Genomic DNA, 24,000 nt, shown 5'->3' with positions numbered 1-24,000 from the left:
AATTTAGAAGCATATAGTTATACTGCACATAACTAGAATTGGAGTACCTTCATAAAAAGCATAATTGAGGAATTAATGGTGCAGCAAGGCAGGAGAAAATGCAGTATATGTTCTGCAAATGCTCAGTAGTACAAGAGACATCATTGTGTAGTATATTTTTACATTTAGTGTAGATGGTGCAGATTTTAACAGTCCCTACAAAACACAGTCAGTACACTTGAACAGTTCAGTCAAAGCCATGCTCAAAGAATGGCAGGGAGTGTAAACAGAAAGTAAATGTCCACATTTTCCAACAGCAATCCAGATTCTCCACTCTCAATCATCTGCCATGTGAGAGTACAGCAGTGAAAACCCCTGACTACATCCATTCATCACAAATGACATACATATGACAGGCTTCATTAAAACATTCATGACGTTTTGACTGCCATGAAATGCATTTACTAAAGCATCTCCCATACGAGGTAAATTACTCTCTTCATGGTTATGCACAGTGGTGAAAAAAGTGTTCAGTGGAAGGTGTCTATGTGTAAAGATATGGATGATTGGAGTAGAACATTTAGTTCGATTTTTTAGTGGTGTGGTATGTTTCATTTTAATATAAACCTGGGCACTTCAAAACATGGGCATGGAAGAGCTTGCGTTATAAGTGTCAATGTTAAAGGTTTGAAACATTTAGACTGCAAAGGACACATGAATCTAGTTCATTTTACCTCAAAAGTGACAAAACATGGGAAAAGGCGAGCGGGGAAGATGGGTGGGGGGATTGGGGAAATGGAGGGGTGGGTGGAGAATCTGTGCTCTCTTGGCAGCTCAATGCATCTGCCATTTTCTTGGCTCTGAGTGGCTGGTTCGAGGGCGGGGCAGGAGCAGCCACACAGAGTATGCCATAACAACCCCCCGCCTTTCCTACAGACCACCTCTATATCGACTGTTCCAGGGTCAGATTTTACTAATCTGCCCAGAATCATTCCTGACAGAACACTCGACCATCACAGACTCTAGATCTGTTGAGTAAACTGCTGCATGATGCCAAAGCAGCAGTAGCAGTAGGAGTGCAGGCACCCACCCACCTGCACAGGAACAACAACAGCGGCACTTCCTGCGCTTTCAGTGGGAAACTATGCCTACAGCCATTCATAATGAAAGGTAAACCAATGCGTACACACAGCATACACACCAGAATTTCAGAAAGATTTTGAAATTGCAATATTCCTGTGACCAAATTTTTCACCTGTCATCAGGTTTTGTGTATCTAACTCCCAAAAGGCACAATCATCATATTTTACCGGAGATCTTGACTCAGCATAATACAAGAAAATAAGGACAATGATGTAGTTTTTAAGATTCAGTGCCTTCCACCTTAGGTGTAACAAATAAATATTTTCATCCCTGTGTGAATCAGATTTGAAACCCACATTTTTTTTTTTTTTTAGAAAGTATTTAAAATCAAGAGGAAATAACAGAAAAAAAGTTCATATTTGATGTTGATGTACATAGGCTGTAACGTAATATTAACATCAAGTACCATATATTTATCTAAATATAATATCAGTATAATGCATTGATATGACATTCTAATGAAAGTCATTTAAAAACTTTATTTAAAAATGAAATGATTTTCTTTTTTCAAATCAATAACACCCACAAAGAAAGGCATTAAAAAGGGGGGGGGGGGGGTCAAAGGTAGCATTATTCACTCAGTTAATAAAAATACTTCCAGAAAATGTGACATCTCACAATGTGGGATCAGGATAATTTTTTTTCTGACGTGTGTTGTGTTCAATAAATTTTACCAGGAATGATCCCAGTTTAAAAGTTTGGAAAAAAAAAAAAAAAAAAATTTCTTGTTCACTTCTAAAATCCTCAAACTACAGTGCAATTACTGACCATAGTTATCTTCAAAAATAATCAATTAAAGAGACAGAGAGGGTAGAAACATTTTATCAACAAAATGAAAAAGGTTACATTATCCATTTGTTAACAGCAGAGTCTAGACAGGTCAAGGTGCATTATGTTCCTTCCCAAATGCCCCGTCTCAATATCTCCAGACCCCTCACATGATTCTCTTCAGGAGGGGTCAGCAGTGGCCAAGTGCAGGCTAATCAGGGCAGAGGGTAGTGTGACCCCCCCCCCCCCCCCCCCAATGTCTCTACTTGGCTAATCAAAGGTGTCAGGGTCCGGGCTGCAAAGGGCAATGGGGACAAAGATAATGGGGGGGGGGTTGTGTCCACTCTCCTTTGTCTCCATTCAGACACAGAGACAAGCTTCCACTCAAACAGATGACATAAGGACCAGGTTCTTTTACTAAGGATGCCCCTGATTTCGGATCGAACGTACAGACAGACAGATAGACAGACACTTCCATATAAACACGCACACACAATGCTGCTTTCACACCCCTACACCATCTGGGGCCTTCATATCCCAAAAGGGCTGAGGAGTGAAACCAGGGTTTAGCGCACACCTCTTTTCTCCCTCCCTCCCTCCCTCCCTCCCTCCCTCCCTCCTTCCTTCCGTCTTCTCTTCTTCATTACTCGGGGCCTGTTTAAACAGACAGCCAGGACAGACACGGCAAACATACTGAAAAGCTTCTCAAAATCCTCATGCAAATCGCAAGCCAATCTGTGTAGACAGAGACAGAGGCATTTTGGGTTTGGGTGGAAATAATTAACTCTCTTTTCTATGCTATTTTCACCCGACACAGATGAGTCTGCGAGGCCTGTGCTGTTGAGGGTACTGTCCAAGTCTTCTATGCTAAAATTAGTTTTATTAACTTACCAGAGGACAGAGGACGATTATCATTATTTTTTTCCTTGCGGAGCAGCACAGCTGAATCACTTTGATATTAAAAACTGGTGGACATTTTCTACTTTTTTTTTTTTTTTTTGTACAAATTAAAATCTATCACGGTGTAAAACAACTGGTCAAATCTATCATTACTTTCACTTTAATATTTACATTTCATTTTAAAATTCACCTTTCTGCTATGATGCATTTGAAGACAAAATGCAATCATGGTCTCTAAACTAATAAAAAAAGTTATAAAAAACTAGAATTATTACAACCATTCTTAGAAAAATGTAGTTAATATTATCATCATGTTCGTTTTCATGTTTCTTACTAAACAGTGGAAAAAAAAATGTTGATGTGTTAAAGCAAAATGTTAATATTTTTATCAAATTATCTATAAATGTCCATTTACTCAAAAGTCTTCAAACTTGCAGTAAATGTAAAAAGGTCATTCCTGATGCTACAATGTCTATTTTGTTGAGTAGTGTCCAGTAGGGGTGGGAATCACAGGGTACCTCATGATACGATACGATGCACGATACATGGCTCACAATACGATGATATCATGATACAGCAATTCTGCGATAATCAATATATTGCTAGACAATCCTTTAATGATACATCACGATATCTAACTATGAGAACAAAATGCCTGTGAAAAGGTTAATTGCAGATTATCTCTCTTCATTTATGTACAAACTGCTGAAAATTCAGCAAAAATGAAAATTCTATAACTAACTCAATCTCAAGTTGCTTTAAATCTGAATGAGTTTCTTTCTTCTGTTGAACATAAAAGTTATTTTGAAGAATGTGGGTAACCAAACAGTTGCTGGTCCCCAGTGACTTTCATAGTATGGTTTTTTTCTCCTTCTTACAAAGTTAATGGCAACCAGCAACTGTTTGGTTACCCAAAATATATTATTTTGTGTTCAGCACAAGAAAGAAATTAATACAGGTTTGGGACAACATGAGAGTGAGTAAATGAAAATTAGCCCATAAATTACTCACCCTCAAGGCATCCTAGGTGTCTATGACTTTCTTCTTTCAGACGAATCCAGTCGGAGTTATATTAAAAATTGTCTTTGATCTTTCAAGCTGTTTCATGGCACTCAGCGGGTGATGCAGTGCATCAGTCCAAAAGAAGTTAAATAAAAAGTGCTCATCCTTAATAAAAAGTGTCTAACACAGCTCCGGTTGGTGAACAAAGTCCTCCTGTATCGAATCAATGCATTTTTGTAAGAAAAATATCCATATTCAAAACATAATCACTTTAATCTAGCTTGCGCTCACTGTTGTACACGGAAGCAGTTCCAGGCGGATGACGTATGAGTTCGGCTTTGTGCATGGGCTACATCATGTGTCTTGAGAAAACTTGAGAAAACCGGTGAAAAAACTACAATGCCAGGAAGGAAGATTGGGTTGTTGATGTTTGTCTGCCATTCTCACACATGTCTGCACAGGGTGTGTGAACGCGCTGATGACGTATCCTGGCTGCTCGAACAGGGTCCACAGAGATATGCAAATACATACATTGACAGGCAGGTAGGAAAGCCAATCAAAATGCTCGGACCGCGCATTTTGATTGGACAAACATGTCTTGGTCCTATGCCTTCCACAAAATATATAAATACAGATAAATGCATTTAGACCACTTAAACTTAATGATTGCTATCGGGATGTGATAAGGCTTTCAATCAGCATAACAAAAATGGTTTCTGAAGACGATAACCTATTATACCTTTAACATATGTTCACATTTCCCTCATTCATGCGTTGAGCACCACCTCGAGGAGCCATGAAGTAGTGATGCTGGGAGCAGGGAAATCTGTTTAGAGCACCTTATTTTATTAATTAAAAAATCTTGGTGCCAGTATCGATCACACGCAGAAGGACAGTGTCTAGTTACCAATAGTTACCTAATAAATATAATATAATGTAATATAATAAGCCTATATGTATAAGTACATAAAACAGAACATGCAAAAACAAAACTTCTCACTAGTAAGTTTAGCTCAAATATTTTGCTCTTGCTTGTACTACCAAACCATTATATATATAGCCTTATAATCACAATGCACAATAAGATCATTTGCATCATTCTTACACTGAAGTTGACTCTGAAGTACAGCTGAGTGAAAGTTGCTATTTTTTGCCAACATGTCAAAAGTCTGTCAAGTCAATTACATTACCTCTTTTGAAGTATAAAAAACATTGCAGAGCTTGATGGACATCCACACAGCTGGAAAGCCAAAGACAGCGTGCTTTCTTATTGCATATTTGCCTGAAGCACCCGGTTAATGAAAGTCTGCAGCAGCATCTTTATTAAAACGGCATGAGCGGAGGGGAAACGACTAGCAAACATGAAGAGAGAAATTCACCAAAAAAAAATAATAAATAAACATTTTTTTAGCTATACAAACTTCCAGTGTGCTAACTGACACATGATTTTAAAAAGAATCTCCAGCTGAAGGATGTAATGTGCATTTGATATTGAGCTGCACATTTCTATAGGCACATCCTGTGATAAACGAAACAGCCCTTCATTTATGATTTCTAATATACTCCCATTAAAAAGGATTAGAAAGGATTGCATCATTTCAAGGGCAGTGTCTAACCTTCCCCTCTTCAAGTTCTAGAAACTTATATCATAACATTATACAACCACTGACAGAACAAAAGGTAATATTTATAGTTGCGTTTCATTCATTATGAATAATAAATCACTCAAAATCTTATTTACTGGGATGCTTACAGTGAATAACTTGTTGGACAATGTACACTCTTAAAAAAGATGGTTCTTTAAAGGTTCATGTAACGCTGAGCGTACAGCTCAGATTCGACAAAATGGCGCAACGCTGATGCGGATAGACACATAGGAGACAAATTGTTGAATAAAGTCATTATTTTTGTTTTATTCATGTACAAAAAGTATTCTCGTTGCTTCATAATGTTACGGTTGAATCACTAATGGCAGATGGAGTATTCTGACGATGCTTTTCATACTTTCCTGGACCTTGACAGTGTAAGTTACTTGGGCAGTCTATGGGACAGTCTCAAGCCTCCCGGTTTTCATCCACAATATCTTAAATTGTGTTCCGAAGACGAACGTAGCTTTTACGGGTTTGGAACGACATAATTTTCATTTTGGGGTGGAGTATCCCTGTAATTTAAATACAAATCTGTTAGGCTAAGGATACTTCTCTCCTCTTCTCCAGAGATATTGAATTTATAATCCACAGTGTTAGATTTTTTGCATAAACATACCCAATCACAAAATCACTGAAGCTATCCAAGCTAGAATGACTTTATATCACTTTTAGTTCCTTTTAACATTGACATATTGTCCATTTTTGCTATACTTTTGGCCTTTGTGAACATAATTGTTTTTACATAAACAGATGGACTCACTGTAACTCTAAACTCAATTGTGTATTTCAGATACTGTACATCACATTTCACAGCCTCATCATCTGTCACTCAGTCACGTCAAAATGATGGACTTAAAGGCATCATACAATCATCGAGGACTGTAAAGACATTTCACTGGAACTTGGTCTTCATCACCTATTTTCTGTTTCTATTTTGTTTTACTTCAATACTTCTTTACTTTGTTTTTATTCATGTAAACTGTCAATTGTCATTTATTACTCAGCTAATAACTGTTGTTAAAAGCGCTGGCATGTTTGCTACAATTTCATGTCAGTAAAAACAAAAACATGCTGCTGTTGTTGTTGTTTTAATGTAAAACCCTAATAGAGGCTACAATATATTATAACACCATTGATTTTTACCCCCTGTGGCTTGTAAAGAAACCCAGTGGGGGGGCTCCTTATCTTCTGAATATTTATTCACTTATTAAACACTTCTGACAATTTCTGTACATAATAAAAAAAAAAAAAAAAACACACACTGATTCCAAAGCCGTCAGAATCCCATAAAAAGTGTCAGAAATAACAATGAAGTGAAAGGTACATGGAGAAAGTTAAAGGTGTTTTTTATATAACATTAATTACAGTTAACAACAGGGATCATCTTTACAGCCTTATTGATAGGGTCATTTCTATAATCTTTCGATAACCAATTAAAAAAATATTAACACTTTATCTTCAGCAATTAAGAAAGCTCAATTTCACACTTCCTGTTACAAACTTCAGAGAAATAAAAACTGATTTCTAGCTTGCTGCAGAGAACATCTAAAAGTGTTACATTTTGTTTTAAGAAACACTGGCAGCTAAGATAAATCACAAGTGTTCTTTTCCTGATGCAAACACTCCACAACTTTGTGGAGCATCGGCTGGAACAGGCTGTTCTTCATGAACTTTCACGTTTTCACAAGGCATTTCTATAAATGTTAATGTTAATAAGAATTAAACTATTTGAATTAAAGTTGACAAAAATCCACCTTTTATATATGTAACTATTACAGCAATGAGAATTTAGGTGCAAATGTGTAATAATGTTCCAATGCAATGCAAACCTATTTGTGTTTTGTAAATGGTTTATTTTGTGTATGCAAAATGACAAAATATAATTTGATATTATTTCGTTAAAACTTGGGGTGAAATGTGACCACATACACGTTTTTGTGACATTCACCTATGGGTAGGATGTCCGTGCAATTATTATTAACATCAAAATTTTAAGTTAACATTTATATTTTATGAATAAGGTGAAATAGTAACTTTAGTACCAGTTAAACTTTTCTTTTTCACTTTTTCTTAACTTTCTTAAAGTTAATTTCAAATGGCCTGTAGTCTGAAAAATTTATATTTAAAACTATAAATATTCAGTTGTTGTTTGTCAATTATTACAAGGTCAAAATTAGCAAGTAATAATAGAATGAGCTAAATGCTTTTTAAAAACATTTTAGATGGAGTAAATCATTTCACATCATAGGAAATTTCAACTTTATAAAAAGATTTTATGTCAACTACTAATCCGCACAAATTAACTGGTAAGAAAGCAGAAAGAATATTTCACACAAAAAATAAAATTCTGTCATCATCTACTCACCCTTTTGTAAAAGAGGTGTCCAGACAGGAGACCTAAATTTGATTGGCCACCCCAAAACTTTATACAGTCATTGGCTATCCTCCAAAGACGAAGACGAAACCGTTAATAAAACCAAATGTATCAGTTCTACTATACTGGCAATGTTGAATATTTAATGTTTGACAGTTGAAAGTTTGAAATACATTTAGTTTCATTTGTTTTCACCGATCTGTGTATCTCATACCTTTTAGTTGAAAAAAAAAATGTAAATAAATAAAAATTAAATAAATAAATAAATAAAAGCAAAACCTACAAAGTGGGAACTGGTAACTACCATGCAGCATATAAAATATATAAAATTGGATAAAATAAATGGCTTTACACGATCGTTCCATTGGATCGACGTGGCCGGCAACTTTTCAAAAATGTAATGTGGTTTTAGGCCTAAAGCCTACTTGAAGGTTTTTGTTATAAAATCTACCTTTTCCTGTAGAGATATTAACACCAGCACAGGTTCAGCACAGGCAGCAGTTTATTCCCTGTGTTTTGCGATACACCAACATTAGCCAGACTCAAACTGTGAGGTTCATTCTGCTAGCCTTGTTATAAGAGAAATGCTGTCAACTCTGAATACATTGCTGATAAACTCTCACCTGTACAACAGCAGCATAACACAGCACAGCATGACTAATCACCGAATATCTAACCCTCTTCATGATAACATGTCCACAAAAACATATCAGTCTACTTCCTCTATTAAACTAGTAGTGAATATCTAAAAATGACAGACAGAGAGGCAGACAGACAGAAAGAGAGAGAGGTCATAACTAATGAGGGAAGCAGGTGACCCCTGCGATTCAACAGTGATCCTATCAGCTTCCTCTGTGTTGCAGGGGTTAATCCCCTTTAGGCACTAATTGATAGGAGATAACATGATACTATTGCCAAGGCCCAGTTTAGTGCGACCCCGGCACTCTCACACGTTGAGTGTCAGGGAGATCAGACGTGAAATTGATATTTGGGATGTTTGAGTGCCTAAGCACGGCTCTTTCTTATCGAAGAGTTGCAGTGTTCATTTGGTGTCTTTGCTGGGATTAACCACTTGGCCTTTAATCACTGTGACCGGTTTATTTGGTTTTCAACCCATCAACACATGCTTTAGCAGAACAGCATCAAAATGAAATTTAGCCCTAGAACTGTTAATGAGCTTGGACTGTTTGGCGAGCCTTAGCACCTGACAGAATAAAAATGGGGGTCAAGGTTAAATCTGTGTCACCTCTTGAGTTCAATCAAAACAGTGCTCAGGCAAAAATATACAACCACAGCTGAAGACAGGGAAAGTCGAACAGAAAGGCGGTATCAAAAGACCAAAACCTTTAATGACATACTGCTTGCATATGAAGCGATTTTTGACATACATGCAGTCATATCTGGAAGTGGAGCGGCTAGGTTTGTGTTTCTCAGTGATTTAATGTCAAATAGTGGCATACAGGGACTCATCGGCTTCGTTCAGACTAATTAAAAGGCCATTAAGTGATCAGCAGCTGTGAAAAAGGAAAAGTAAGTGTGTGCGTGTCTGTGTGTGAGTGAGTGAGTGACAGAGAGAGATGAGATTTCATTAAAATACTATGCCTTTAGGGAGGATGGAATAAACAAACCTTCTTTCTACTTCAAAACTTAATAAATCATTCAGGCAGCTTAGGAAACATGCATATAACAAAAATAATAAATATATAAATAAATAAAAAGTGAATAATAACAAATAACATCATGCATATGACTGTTTGCAATGAGAAAAGGAAGCAAAATTCATCTGAAAAGAATTGTTTTTGAGTTCCACAAAAGCCTGAACAATGTTATTCAATTTTACGCTTTTGAATTACAGGCTGATCGAAACATCCAAACGAAATAACGAAAATGTTTCAAATTTACCCAGGGTGAACAATGCGTAATATAATGCGCTTGAAAATAGCATCCGCAACTTTGAAAAGCCATTAAAGAGGGATAAAAGTATATATACAAGGACAAAGCACTTTTAAAAGTCATACAATGTTCACACCTAACAAAGCTAAGCTGTGTGTTTTGGCCTTACATTCTGTTAACAGAAAGTGAGCTGAATCAGTAAAATACAAGGACTTACCAATCATATGTGGAGGAGTTCATAAATTAAACCAAATGAACTACCCTCAGCGGTGACTGGCATTTCATCTGGCATAGCCTTGAATTAGTGAATCGCCGGCCAATGCCAGCGTATCGAATCTACAGTTTACTATCCGGCTCAAATAATTCTGAATGCTATGAAAGGACTGACGTGATGGCATGAAGTTCTTGTGTCAATCCTCAAGACAATTGGTATAACTTTTACAAAGTATCAGCGACAGCTAGACACTAAATTTGAACAGATTTGTTTCAGCATTCTCAAAACGTCATTTTAAAGATTTTATGCATAAAAGAATTAATGAAAATTTTTAAAGAATAATATAAAACCTTCAGTACTCTTGAATATTTCTGTGAAAAAAAGAATTAAAGAAACAGTACATAGTGCTAATATTTTCAGAGTAGACAATTATGCAGATATACAAGTAAAACATATATAAACATGGAACAAATAAACTAAAATCTGCATTAAAATTGTAAACATATTCCTGAGAAAAAGGATGTGAGTCTTTCATAGTAGCAGTGCATAACATTTTAGCCTTATTACTACGTTTGAAAAAAAAAAAATTAAAAACCTCTAAAGCATTGAAACAGTCAATTCTATTATATAAATACACAGGGCAAATATGAACATAAATCATCCCTTTATATATATATATATATATATATATATATATATATATATATATTTTTTTTTTTTTACACAAACGTTCTGCTCAAACTTAAAATGTGTAAAGTAGCTATACTAATAATCATGGAACACTCCTCATAAGTATCGCATTTTGAAGATTTTCCAGTTACGAGCAAGATTTCAGGGGCAACAGGTCACTCAAGAGGCCGAATCTTCCAGAACACTGTGTACCTCAGATAGTGAAGCATAAGGCCCCGGACACTAAGCCTCAAATCCACCCTCCAACATACACACACTCTCACACACACACACACACACACTCAGTGGCACCTTTGTGGCTTTATACAATTTCTACACTCCGAATCAGTCTCTTCATTACATATTTGTATCACATGAGTCCATCAAATGTGTTTTTATCAATACAAATAAACACGTTATATCAAAGCAATTAAAAGAATGTTTTTATTACAATAGTAACAATAAACAAAACAATACTTACAAAAATAATTCATTCTACACTGGTGAAACAGTCTAACTTAAATTTACATTATGAATACAAGACAAGACCGATTTATAAAAGCAATTTTAAATACTTTTATTACATTTATTTAACATTAATAATAATAATAATTGCTGTATTTACACAAACTGACAAAATAATATTTTTAACATTTCTATAATCACTGGGATGCTTTAAAAAGATTGCAAAAACACTTTTTAAAATATATTGTTCTTTACTACATTTATTTGCTTCAATGAACAAAATGTGCACGTACTTTAATTTGTCCTGTTTACAACACAAATACTTTGATATAATGAAACAATCATCTTTAGAGATACTAAGCAATGATAGAGGATAAGAATAATTAAACAGATTATTTCTAATGCGCGAGAATGAATAAAGAGTTTGAAATTAATGCTTTAATAAATACATAACGTTAAGGACACTTTCACATGACTTAACTTTTGGACAAAAAAAAAAAAAAAAAAAGGTGGTTGAATCTTTCTAAAGCAATCTGTAATTTAATATATTTTAGGGCCAAACTATCTCATTTGCTATTTGGGTATCAAAAAAAAAAATGCAGCATATGCATGAGTAATATACAAAAAAATAAGACAAATAACATTTCACAGCGGATTAGAGCACATCATCATTTACCAGTAAAATCCTGAAGGCCTAAAGGCACCATTTCATTTTGATATTTTGATTTTTAGTTATATCAAATCCAGAAATGCGTTTAAAAAGAAGAAGATTCAAATCTTTTTGTGTGCGTTTAAAAAACAAAAGTCATAGTAACAGCTATGCGGAAAGTCAAAAGTAGAGCTATAAAAAGCACATTTGCTTTTATTCGAGACTGGTAAACTATGCACCCAAAGCACAATTCATATTCTTCCATCTAATCTCCTAACACAACAAATGCAATCAAAGCAAATATCAGGAAAATGTACCACATCCGGGTAACAAATGAACATTGAATGACAAAATCATAACTAAATAGTGCAGGCGATGCCTCTAGTCAGAACTGAATCGTGCTGCAGATTCTGGTACTGTGGAAATGGTATCCATCTTCCTCTGCAAAACTCCTCCCTAAAATGGAGGCAGTTGTCCTAATACATCCAATGTCTCGCTCCAGCACTTGGGTTAAGCTTTGAGAAGAGTCAGACACTGTGCTGCCATCAGCACGAGGGCATGAGTTAAAGGCAGAAAGCAAGAAAGCCACGACAGCCACCAAAAAGAGAGAGGCTCTATGTTTTGGCTGCCTGCCAGTGGTCCCTTTAAAATGCCATTGTGGCTTTGATATTGAATATATGCAAGTAATGCAGGAGAGTGAGAGCCTTGTTCTTTCACACACAAAATCCATAAGTTCACTCTCTACAAGAGCTCCAGAGAGACCTGGGGGCGCTGTTGGACCCTACAACAAAAATGTCTGCCATCTTCATTTTGAGAGATATCATTTCTCACAAAAAAATCATTTCTGCAGCTTTTTAACCATCCATATGAAGTCACAGAAAATGACTATTTGAGTCTCTCTCTCTCTAGAGTCTCCCTGTAACCTTCACATTCAAACATTCGGCTTTTTCTATGCCAGACTCTGTTTTTTTTTTTGTTTCTTTACCTGTGCATTAATCAACCTGTCTAATCGTTGTGTTCAATGAAGAAATCAGTTAGAAATTCATATAGGAAGCGAGTGCTGGAAATGATTGGTGTGCCAAGCTGAAAGTGCGATTACTCAGCAACATTTCAAACGTCACATCTGACAAAGAAAAAGAGAGACTCGTTTCGGTTAGCATTAGCTTCTCTGATGCACACTCATCAGCCTGCAGGCTTTCATAATCGCACCGTTGCACACCTCTCTGCATTCCTGCCGTTCCACCTCTCTCTCCATGACATGCCCAAATGTGCTTCACAGAGTACTGGGTGGGAAATGCCCTTTTAAACCTACCGTCAGCACGGCAGCACAGCCGCAGAACACGGGTATCACCTTTAAGTGCCGCTGAATCTGTGACAGCTCCAAGAGGTCTTCAGAAACATAATCCTCCTGCCTATAACGAAAGCCCAAATACAAAGAATTAAAATCAATAAAAGTAAAAAAAAAAAAACATATTTATTGCAAAAGAACAGCAATTCTAATACCACTCATGGTCCAAATGCACAATTACACTTCAACCAACAAAATTCATTTTTACGTTTCTTTACAGATATCACACAATTAAATAAAAACATTACTTTTTATTCCGTAATATTTTTTTTAAATCCCATAAATACATTTAGCAATAAATATACAATTTATCAGAAGTCTGTAACACATTGTTTAGCACTTTGAAAGCATAAAATGCCAGATAATACTTCACCTTCAAATAGAAATAATAATATTGGAACATAATTTCACCAACAAGTTTTTTTTTTTTTTTTACATTTTCAAATACCAATCGTTATTACAAACAAATGTTTTACGGGCCTGTGAGCTTATCCAACATGCACACACACACTTACACACACAGCCTGACCAGTTGAAACATGGAGAACCGAGGTTAGACATTGATAGGCCTGTAAGGTGAACTGATATACAGCAGTGTGCAATGGAGCATTTATAATATCATCAAACATTACAGTTATGAAACCCTGGGTCAAGTACACGCACTGAGCTGTTCAAATTGCTCGAAAATATTGGCCCTTCAGTTTGTGCTGTAGGCAACAAAAATACTCATCAACAGAAAACAGATTTCTCTAGGACTCTCATATCAGCCACAACTATTCTAAATTGACCATGTGCTCCAAAATTTGGTACTCCATTTACAAAATATTAAGCAAATACCTTTAACAAAAAGGCAAAAACTTCAAAGCTTACATAGATGTACAAGTCGATTTACAACTATTAAAATCGGATTGATTCAATGCCTAATTTCAGTAGTCTTTAGCCTAAATACTCCAAAGTAACTTTAGAAAATCGAAACAGATGCATGATACCATCCTGTGTGTGCTGTGTCCCAGTTTCTTTTCTTAAGACACTTTACATTGAGTCAACTTAATACTATATTTACCAATGTATAGACTTGTGCCTCCCGTGAAGCAGCTATCTTGTTTTGCATATGACTGAAAAGCTGAGTCTTATGACTGCTTATTTGATATCAATATCAAAGAGAGATGTCTCTGTCTGCTTTAAAACTATGAATGCATGAGCATGCAAAGCCAAACCACATGGGCAACAGATTCGTGGTGCCTTTTCAAATTTGGAATAATACAAACATACAACAGGTCAAAAAAAAGGATGAGATTTACAACAATTTAAGGGGAAGAAACCAGACCCAACACACGACATCGAAAGATAAACGTAAAGGTTAAGATAAGTTAAGAAACAACAAATCTGAAAGACAGCATGGAAGCCCATACTAAATCTGCACATACCTTAAAGTCTTGGCAATACAAAAAAGCTTCTGTTTTACCATTATTTGCCGATGAAAAAAAGACAGCATATTGAGCACACATTGACCTTACGTGGTAGGGCATGTTGTCACATTACAGTATATAGGGCCATGAAACAGCCTCGCATGACTGTTCTGCTAAATTAAAATGATTATGAAACAAATAAGAATGAAACAGCAAACATGTAGCTAAATGTTATCGTACAATAACCTTAAACCATTGTTCTGTGCGACAATATTGCAATTTATAAATAGTATATATTTGTAATATTTTCCACAACGTAACAACATGCCCCAAAATAAACCTCATGCCCTAACTTCACATTTATGGAAAATACAAAACAAAACTTTTAGCTGAATAATCATTTCGTTTTAAATATCAGTTAGCCTATAGTTAGGCTTTAATTTTTCCTTCAAGATATATGATTTTGTCTGACACTTAACCAACGGCTCAGAAACATGACAATAACGGTATTAAAATGACTGTAATATGACCATTTTGAAATGTGATTGCACTTTAAGTAATAGAACTCTCATCTTTGCTCCAACTAGCCACCAGCTTCCATTTATTTTTGTCGGATGAATAAAATAAACTAGTTGTATTTAATAGCTCATTTGGGAACTTATGATCCATTTTAATTGGCTAAGTCAAAGCATTGCTTTACTGTACTAGCTATTGGGGAACAAACCACTCATGCACGAGACCATCCCAGAGCGCGCCAGAACTGCACTGACACCAGTTGCGAGCTGTGACCGGAGACTCGTGAAAACAAGACCGTATGATTACAGACGGTTTATTAATTAATTAATTAATTAGTCAGTAGTTTTGCCAAATGCCTTTGAAGTCTACGTACTGTCATTAGACTAACCAGCCCTTACCTAGAATCCAACTTATTTTTATTTTTTACTAGGAAAACAGACTAAACGCCAAAGCATGGTGAATTACAACGCAGTCCTCCACCTCAAGAGAAAATCTCACGCGCAAAGACGGGCCTCAGATTACGGATAAAGAGCTGCAGACTTGGAGAATGCATTAATGAACTTACCTGTGCATTAATGAACTGTCTGTCTGGTGAAAAACATGGAATAAAACTTTGAAATGCGCTACAATAGAATCTAGTTTTCGAGCTACGATCAGACTACAGAGTGTTGGATGATTGTATAATTCCGCTCTGTCTCCCTTTGTTTTGCTAATGAGTATGAGCGAGACTCTGGATGAACTCCATCATCACCATTTTTATCAGTTTCAGACAGACTCCAGACACTCTCTGGCCACTCGCGTGTCGTGCACTGTCTGCGCAGCGCGTTCACGAGCGTCGGCGCGCCACAGACTGACAAGCACCAGACCAATGGCGTCCCGAACTGGAGCATGATATCCAATAACAACAGACCCAAAAATGATAACCTCTGAATGACTCTCCGGATGGATGCAGAGAGAAAATAATCTTTCGGAAACGCAGTCAAAGAAATATGATTGTAGGTGGGGATGAATCAGATTTATCATGATAGACATTAACGCTTGCTGATATGGATAAAGTTTTGAGTCGCATGAGAGAAGCAAACATGTCTCAGTATAAACCTCATGCCCTAACCTCACATTTATGAAACATATAAAAACAAAGACTTTTAGCTTAATAATCATTTTTCAGTTATAAATATCAGTTTTAGTTATAATTATTTTTCCTTCATGATATATAGTTGATTTTGTCGTCACTTAACGGCAAAAAAAAATATGATGATAAAGGTATTTTAAAATTCACAAAAATTATTGTAATATAAGACAGATTTGAATTATGATAGAACTTTTTAAATGTGCCCTAACCTCACATTTATGAAACATAGGCTATTTAAAAAAATAAAATAAAATAAAAACTTTTAGCTTAATATTTATTTTCAGTCATAAATATAAGTTATAGATGGTGTAACTTGAGCATTTAAAACATTGGTGAGACTCATCACTTACAAAATTGACTTTTTTTCTTTTTTAGTTAATTCTTTCCAAACTCCAACTAGTAAAATTGATTTTAGAAATTAATTTGACCTAATTAAAAATCACACCACTGAGGAGAAAAAAAAAACTAAGTAAAATTTACTTAATAGTGTTTTGCAAGTTTTTGTACGCATATTTTTAAAGTAAAATTAAAGTATGGAATTAAGTAAAATCTACTTAACTAAGTTCTATAAAATTAGCAAAAGAAATAATTAAATTTAGCATAGCCAGTTAGAGTTTGATAAGTAATTTCTACTTTAGTTTACCCTGCAATACTCAAGTACTCTGTCACAGTTTACAAACTTGTTCATAAGCAAGTAGACGGCTTCTTATTCTTTTAAAAGTAATATGTTGACTGAATGTAGCTATTAACCTAATGAACACAAAGACCTCAATATTTGGCACATGATACACAATGATGGTAACAATTAATCAGTGAATAGTGATTGAGTATGAATGGGTCATTTTGAGTAGAAAATGAACTCTAGATGTCACAAAACAGCAAGTTACTAAACCTAACAGCAAAAGCAACTACAGGGAAAATACATCTCGAAAACAGCAAAAAATAAATAAATAAATAAATAAAAATAAATAAATAAAAATATATATTACCTTATTTATTATTCATGCCCAAGTGCATGATGGGAACAACAGGATCATGACTTTGATATTTACTTAAACAATCTTTGTAAAACTAAAACAAACAATTAAAAAAAAAATATATATAAAATCAAAAATTAAAAACTACAAAATCTAAAATAGAACACATATATAAAATACACTCTTTTATTCTTGCCTGAACTAAATTATTTAATGTAGAAATTACATTTGTTTTTCTGTATTATTTACTTCACCACAAAATCATTTTTATCAGTACGTCATGTACAAACATTAAAAATGTAGAATGCTCTAGTCAGGGTAATAGCCTATAGATTATTGACAACAAAAACATGATTCTGCCATTGCCAAGGTTATTTATAGAAAATAAATAAAACTTTACTGGGAAAAAATAAATAGCCTACATTTGGCCTAAATGCAGCTGCTGTTAAATACAATCACTTGTACAACACACATGTTCTGTAAATACACTTAGCCTAAAAATACAATTACCTCCAAGTGTTTCTGTTAAATGAAGAGTTTGTTTAATTTAGAAAGCTTGAAATAATGTTATGAAAATGTACACTTCTATGAACAGCTGCTACTTGATCTTGGCCTGCTTGACACATCCATTACCTCAGTCTACTGTATCTACGACCTAGACCTAAATCTTCACTCTGACCCCCTGAACAGCCATTAATCAACAAGCCAAGCACTGATGGAGGATGCATTTCCGAATAAATCACTTAGCGCTATACAAATACAATTAAACAGGCTTATCGGCTTTACGTTGGAAACAGATACGGATATTAAAATTTAAAAGCAAATTTCTGTCACGCCCAACTGAAGTCTGTCTAATCTTCACCTTCACTGGATTATACAGTAAAGCTAAATAATATGCCTGCTGTGTACAGTTACGCACACCCCTCCCTCCTTGCGGTTTCTTACCCATGATGCAGCGCGGCTCAGCCCAGTCGCCATGATTGTTGTGCAGATGTTTTCAGAGAGCTTTCACACTAAGCTAACTGCCTGAAGCTCTGCACTTAAACCAGTCTCAATGCACTCATCGACGTTGTAGCGATACAAGAGTCTCCAAGATAGCATTCAGTCTTGGGTTATGGCGACCAGTGCCGGGGGTATGATATGAAGTATTAATTTACACTTAGTTTAGCTCCCAGCTACTGCTAACGAGTTAGCTGCTATTGTTTCATAATTTGCCGAGCTTCTGAGATCTGCTGTTGGTTTGCAGATCGAACAGAGTTTACTCTTATGTCACGACTATGTTTTTTATTTCTATGGTGTGTTATATTGATGATCGTGAGTCATTAGCGGGCGTGCATTTACATATTTATTCATTCGCTGTTGCTAACAAGCTAGCTGAAGGGTTGCAATGAACGCGCAGCCCGTGTGTTTCTATACAAAATGCAACGAATGGTTTACACTTGGATGGTGATTTTGACATCTGAATGGCGGATGAAGAGTTGTCGGGTGTAGTACTATGAGGTTGAGTCTGTGTGGTTATGTAAGCATCTGTACCGATGCCTCGACAGACAGCAAGAGTTTATCCAGGCCAGAGATACTAATCAGTACGGGGCTGTTTTGTCATTCCGTAGTAGCAAGTACGTTTTTGTGTGTTAAATGTAGGCGTGATGTTATGTCAAGTGTGTGTTGTAGCGGTTTATTACAGAAACCAGTTCCTGTAAATCCCGTCAACATGTCAATCGTACAGTAAATCACTGTCAGCTGCACAGAGGGAGATCAGAGTTAATGCTATTTTCAAGTATTTGATTTGGATTACATGCTAATGGAAACGTGCTTTCCAGTGAACATAATTATGTTGTAAATTGGTAGTTGAACGGCTTAGAAAGTAAATATCTCCAGAACTGCACTTGATACAGTCTTCCAGTGGCTTCTTCCAAATAACATTTGTACTGGTTAATTACTCGGCCTCATGCCAGTCAAAACCTATGTGACTTACTTTCTTCTGTGAAACATAAAAGAAGATGTTTGAAGGTTTCTCTTTGTTTTTCATTCTTATAATGAAATCAAAATATCTTCTTTTGTGCAAAAGACAAGCCATACAGTTTCGTAATGAAATGAGGAAAAATAATTAATCATCACAGAGTTTTTCGATTTTGGAGAAACTGTCCCCTTAATATTAGAGACATTCTTCAAAGAGAAATTGTGCTGCTTCAGAATCTTGAACCTGATCATCTCAAGCACACAATCTTGGTGTTGCAGACTAGGGCTGAGCATATACAATTATTTAAACATTACACATAAAGTATGATTTTATGTAAATGTGATAATGTAAGACGAATGTGTTTCGTTCTCTTGTCTGCATGTAGATGATGAGTTTGATGAATATGATAAGCCTGGTGCTGAAAGGTCAAGAAGAAGGAGAGGAGAAGATGATGACTTGGAAAGGTAAGTCTTCACTGTCTCATCACTGCTGTTAAGCAGAATGAAAAAGACTAAAAAAGAGAGCACCAGTTTCCCAGAAGCACTAGCAATAGTGCTATACTAGCAATACTCAACATTACTTACTACCTTCCAGCAACACTACATTCAATGAAGGTAAAATAGTAAAAAACATAATAATAGTTCATTTAAATGGAACCTGAAAATTTGTATACTGTAATACATGTTGAATTTTGACATTGCCAACCTTTAAATTAAGTTGACAGTAAGTAATAAACAGTATTGAGCATTGAGTATTTGAGTATTGTGTATTTTTCCTTACCACTATTTTTTTTTAATAGTTGTTTATTGATTTTAATGGAACGGGAATCGCAACTGGAACCGTTAAGCGGGACCGGAACCGGAAAATTTCTAACAATTCCCAACCCTAGAAAGCACCATATTGTTTTAATCATAAATGTATCAATTCACAGTGATTTGGAGGAGGGAGACTTACTTGAAGAAGATTGGCTGTCATCAAAAAAGGTAAAGGGATTTCCATCATTGCCAGTTTCTCCTCTACTTCAACTTATTTTTCAGTTGCTGCCTTTTTCAGTGCTTTTAAGCAATCTTAACTGATAGGAATACATACAATATTCCCAGCAGGTGTACGTAATGTTCAGGACTTATAAGGCCAACTACATTTTCACCAAAATATCAATCATATTAAGCAGAAGATTTTTTTCAATTATTTATTTTATTTTATTTTTTGTCTGCCCCAGAACCCCTCAGAGCTGTCAGATGAGGAGCTAAATGATGACCTGTTACAAAGTGATGAAGAAGACCAAAATGCAAGGTACCCTAACAAAGCCTACAAATAAAATTTTGGTCACTTCCTTGCTGAAAAACATAAACTGTTGGATGATTTAGACAAGAGACATGAGTGAAAATGCCATATCAGTGTAAACATGTTCAAAATGGTCTTTTCTTTTAGGTTAATTGTCAAATGACTAATTGCAAATCTTCTAATATGATAAAATTGCAATTGGTTTTAAGTTAAAATAGTTGATGCTGCTGCTTGCTGAATCTGAAGATGAGATGCTTTTTATGATTATGAGTGTCAAAATAGCCTGTATTAAAAGTATTTTTTGCTTTTTATCGTTCTTGCACAGACAAACGTAACCTTAAAATGAATATAAAATGCCACATTACCCAAACTGTTCACTTTTCAATTTGTAGGGTCAAAATTGCCTTCACCCCATAATTTATGCAAAGCTTCTAAAATCAGTTTATGCTTGCTCTAAAATCAATAGTTCATCCATAACATAATTAGAGATGACATTGAACTAACTTTGACACCTTCATTAATCAAACAGCTTTTTTGCAAAAAAAAAAAAAAAAGTTGCTTAAAATAACAATTTTAGGTGACACGCTTCACTTCAGTCTCTAATATAGCAATTGTGGTAATGAAGGGCATCACTTTATTGTCCAGAGCTTAACACATGCTTGTCTGTTGATGTCTTTGTGTCTGTGATCCAGTGGTCAGGGTGACGTTGTGAGTTTAAATGCCACACTGGGTCTGGGCACATCTGGTCACCTTCAAGATGAAGACCCTGACAGAGGTGGATACACTCTATACACCTATGAAGAGACAGAGGGGGGCCAGCCGGGTTTCTCTCAGGGTGAGGAGTGTGAGGGAGATGAGTACCAAGGAGAAGATGAAGAGGTAGAATACACAGGAGACCAGAATTGTGATGAATATCAAGATGAAGTGTTGGACCTACAGATCGACGAGCCACTGGATGATGATTTTCAAGTAAGTAACACTTTCTCTTGCTATCTCTAATGCTTGCACACACTCCCAGTTATTAGGTCTGTTGCGGTGAAGAAATTTCCCTTTAAGGTAATTTTGAGTGGCCCAATATCACAGTATGCGATATTATTGCTAGAGATGCAACAATCGACCTGCCAGGGATGGGAATTAGCCGTTTTTCCACATGATCGATCAGTGACCGGCCAGTCAGTCTGACAATTTCGAGCTGGTCCGTTTTGACGTCACACCTCCGCATGTAAATCGGTGTAAAAGTTCTTCACTGTGAGTGAAGAAGACACAAAGTTCACAATCTGTAATACGTGTAGGCCCAAAGTAAACCATGAGGGAACCACATGAAGTAGGTTTTTTAAAGGGGAAAGTGAGAGAATTTTATTTGCCCAACTGGACAAGAATCCTGATTAAAACGTCTATTGCAAAAATAACTAGGGAAGCACTGAAACTTGGATTTTATTTCGTTTAGTGTAAACGGCCACTGATAATGTATTGATGTCATGCAAGATGAGGCTCGCGCAGTCTGTCTGATTGAGAGAGAGACATGCAAAAATCTAAACAAATGAGCACAACAGCACACACTTGCAGAAAAAACTTACAGATAAACATACAAAGAATTATATTTATAATATGATATAGGTAAGCAACATTACACGACCAAGATGTTTCCCTGAATATCAACACGATTGCAAACAACCTTTTTAAGGTTTTGTTCAGGGCGAGACTCTTTTCACAGTCTTTGTTCAGCAGATGTCCTGCCAATCCATGCTGGCTAATGGGAAGAGCTCTCAGACAGGATCTGATGAAGTTGGCTGTAGTTGAAAAGATTATTGAACACCTATTGAAGGATGACACAGGGCCATGATTGATGAGTTGTGTTCTTTCTGTATGGGTTTATGTATTTATTTGCCAAGATATTAAAGGGACGGTTTACTCAAATATGAGAATTGCATGTCGCATGAGAATTTGAGACCCAAATCAAGTCTAACTTCATGAATCATTCAGATCAGTTTTGGGAACTAATTCATTGAAAAGATCCTACTAAAAATGACAATTTATTTATATATCGGACATCAGAGAAAGTTAGTGATATGAAAAGAGGAAAAACAAGGCACTGGAGATTCCTTATTCAATCCCAAGTGATAGAGTTGAGGAAACTGGACACTGTCTGACCAGATTGATTAGAGGCCAGTCTGAGTAAAAATAGATCGGCCCTTTCCCAATCTATAAACAGCTGTCTGTCAACTGACATGGGAGAATATTTTGTTGTACATACAAAAGTGAAAACTACCTTTGCCAGCTGTTTGTAGCACTCTTGAAGAATATTGTCATTGCTTAAACGCTGCTTGATTTTCTGTGTTTTGTTTGAATGTGTGATATCTCTGTTTATAAGGTCGCTTAGCTGCTGGGGCTTAGCATCTTCGTGTTTACTGTTATCCAGAGTTAATGTGTGGAATGGTTTAAGGGATTAATTATTTGCCCTCTAGGTGGTCAGTTCATGTGCTGTGTGCAGGAAACTAGGGCTGGGCGATATGGCCTAAAAAAAAAATCCCTGATTTTTTTAACAAAAAATCCGATTTACGATTTAAATCGATTTTTTTCCCCCCTACTTAACACGGGGTGGGGTTGGGGGGTTGAGCTCATTCTGAACTACGGGAGCCCTGAGTGGAGCGCCGGCGGATGTTAAAAAGAAAACCGATTTTCATTCAAACAAATCGATGTAAACTACACATTCGAGTTAATCGATAAAATCGATTTATCGCCCAGCCCTACAGGAAACATGTCATAGTCATTTAGGTCCGACTTTGTGTTATGCTTGGTATACAGTTCTTCACATTTGGGGTCTCCCACCTGGCAATTCTTCATTGTCCTCTGTAGAGGACATTTGCTTGTAGTGAATTTCTCTGAGATCATACCAGTTTTAAGTCATAATTTATGTTAAAGACTTCCTGGGCTTCCTTTTCTCTTTTGGAGAGATGCTGCAGGTGAAAAGGCCTTTGACAAGGTTTTTCTTCTTTCTTTTTTTTTTATAGATTTGTACTAGAAGTTGAGATTTCTGAGCCAAAACTGGCATTAAATTCCTATTAAATGAAGGCACTTCTAATTTGTGTGTACTAGAACCTAGAAATTGTTTGGGGAACTGTGGTCATGAAGCATCAGGGTTAATCACTTTACACAAAGGCAGAGAGATTGATAAAATCCTGCAGGAGTCGAGGCTCATCAGACTGCTTCTTTTGTTCTGTCTTTCATTCACCTTTAATGCAGGACAGATGTCATTGATCATTCTGCCTAGCCATGTGATTGCTTGATCATCAGCGTCCAGGACAGTGCTGACAGGTGCATGGAGGGCTTGCCCTCAAATCAAAGTTTGTCTGTTCAATGTTAGTTTCTTCATGTTTCTGTATATTGTAATAAAGACTTATTCTTACTACTGAGATCTGGATTCACTGTCGCAAAATGACCTGGAGAGTTTTGTAATGGCATACAGCACACATTTTCTCAAGGATATGACTGGAAAAAAACAGTCAGGTTTGCTTGAGCACTGTTGACTTTCCATGGCAGTGGAATTTGTGTTGTCTAAGTGCATTATAAAAGGTGCCCCCTGACAATAATTGCTATTGAATCATGTGCTAGTGCTTAAAGGTAAAACGTTACTGTAAGCATGTTGGCAAGACTGTAATATATGTGCAT

General features: G+C 36.0%; 1 protein-coding gene and 1 long non-coding RNA gene across 8 annotated transcripts in view; one reads left to right on the top strand and one right to left on the bottom strand.

The window, feature by feature from the left end:
- Positions 1 to 15,814, bottom strand: part of LOC122145656 — a 38,528-nt gene extending 22,714 nt beyond the window's left edge. The window contains exons 1-2 of one of the 2 annotated variants that reach the window (XR_006160468.1): positions 15,544 to 15,814; positions 13,018 to 13,117 (exon numbers count right to left, since the gene is read on the bottom strand). This is a non-coding gene — a long non-coding RNA (uncharacterized LOC122145656). The remainder of the gene's footprint in view (positions 1 to 13,017; positions 13,118 to 15,543) is intronic. The other variant, XR_006160467.1, reaches the window with a different exon arrangement.
- Positions 15,815 to 18,039: 2,225 nt separating this feature from the next.
- LOC109092510 (RNA-binding protein 33-like) overlaps positions 18,040 to 24,000 on the top strand; it is a 44,196-nt gene continuing 38,235 nt past the window's right edge. For 4 of the 6 annotated variants that reach the window (XM_042760494.1, XM_042760495.1, XM_042760492.1 and 1 more), the window contains exons 1-5: positions 18,040 to 18,220; positions 19,433 to 19,511; positions 19,979 to 20,030; positions 20,267 to 20,340; positions 21,024 to 21,300. In XM_042760494.1, coding sequence (XP_042616428.1) covers positions 18,202 to 18,220; positions 19,433 to 19,511; positions 19,979 to 20,030; positions 20,267 to 20,340; positions 21,024 to 21,300 — 501 coding nt within the window. In that variant the 5' untranslated portion in view covers positions 18,040 to 18,201. The remainder of the gene's footprint in view (positions 18,221 to 19,432; positions 19,512 to 19,978; positions 20,031 to 20,266; positions 20,341 to 21,023; positions 21,301 to 24,000) is intronic. The other 2 variants (XM_042760491.1, XM_042760490.1) reach the window with 1 other exon arrangement.

This window comes from Cyprinus carpio, chromosome A7 (assembly GCF_018340385.1).
Source record: "Cyprinus carpio isolate SPL01 chromosome A7, ASM1834038v1, whole genome shotgun sequence".
NCBI classification, from domain to species: domain Eukaryota; kingdom Metazoa; phylum Chordata; class Actinopteri; order Cypriniformes; family Cyprinidae; genus Cyprinus; species Cyprinus carpio.
This window is presented reverse-complemented; position numbering and strand designations above follow the sequence as displayed.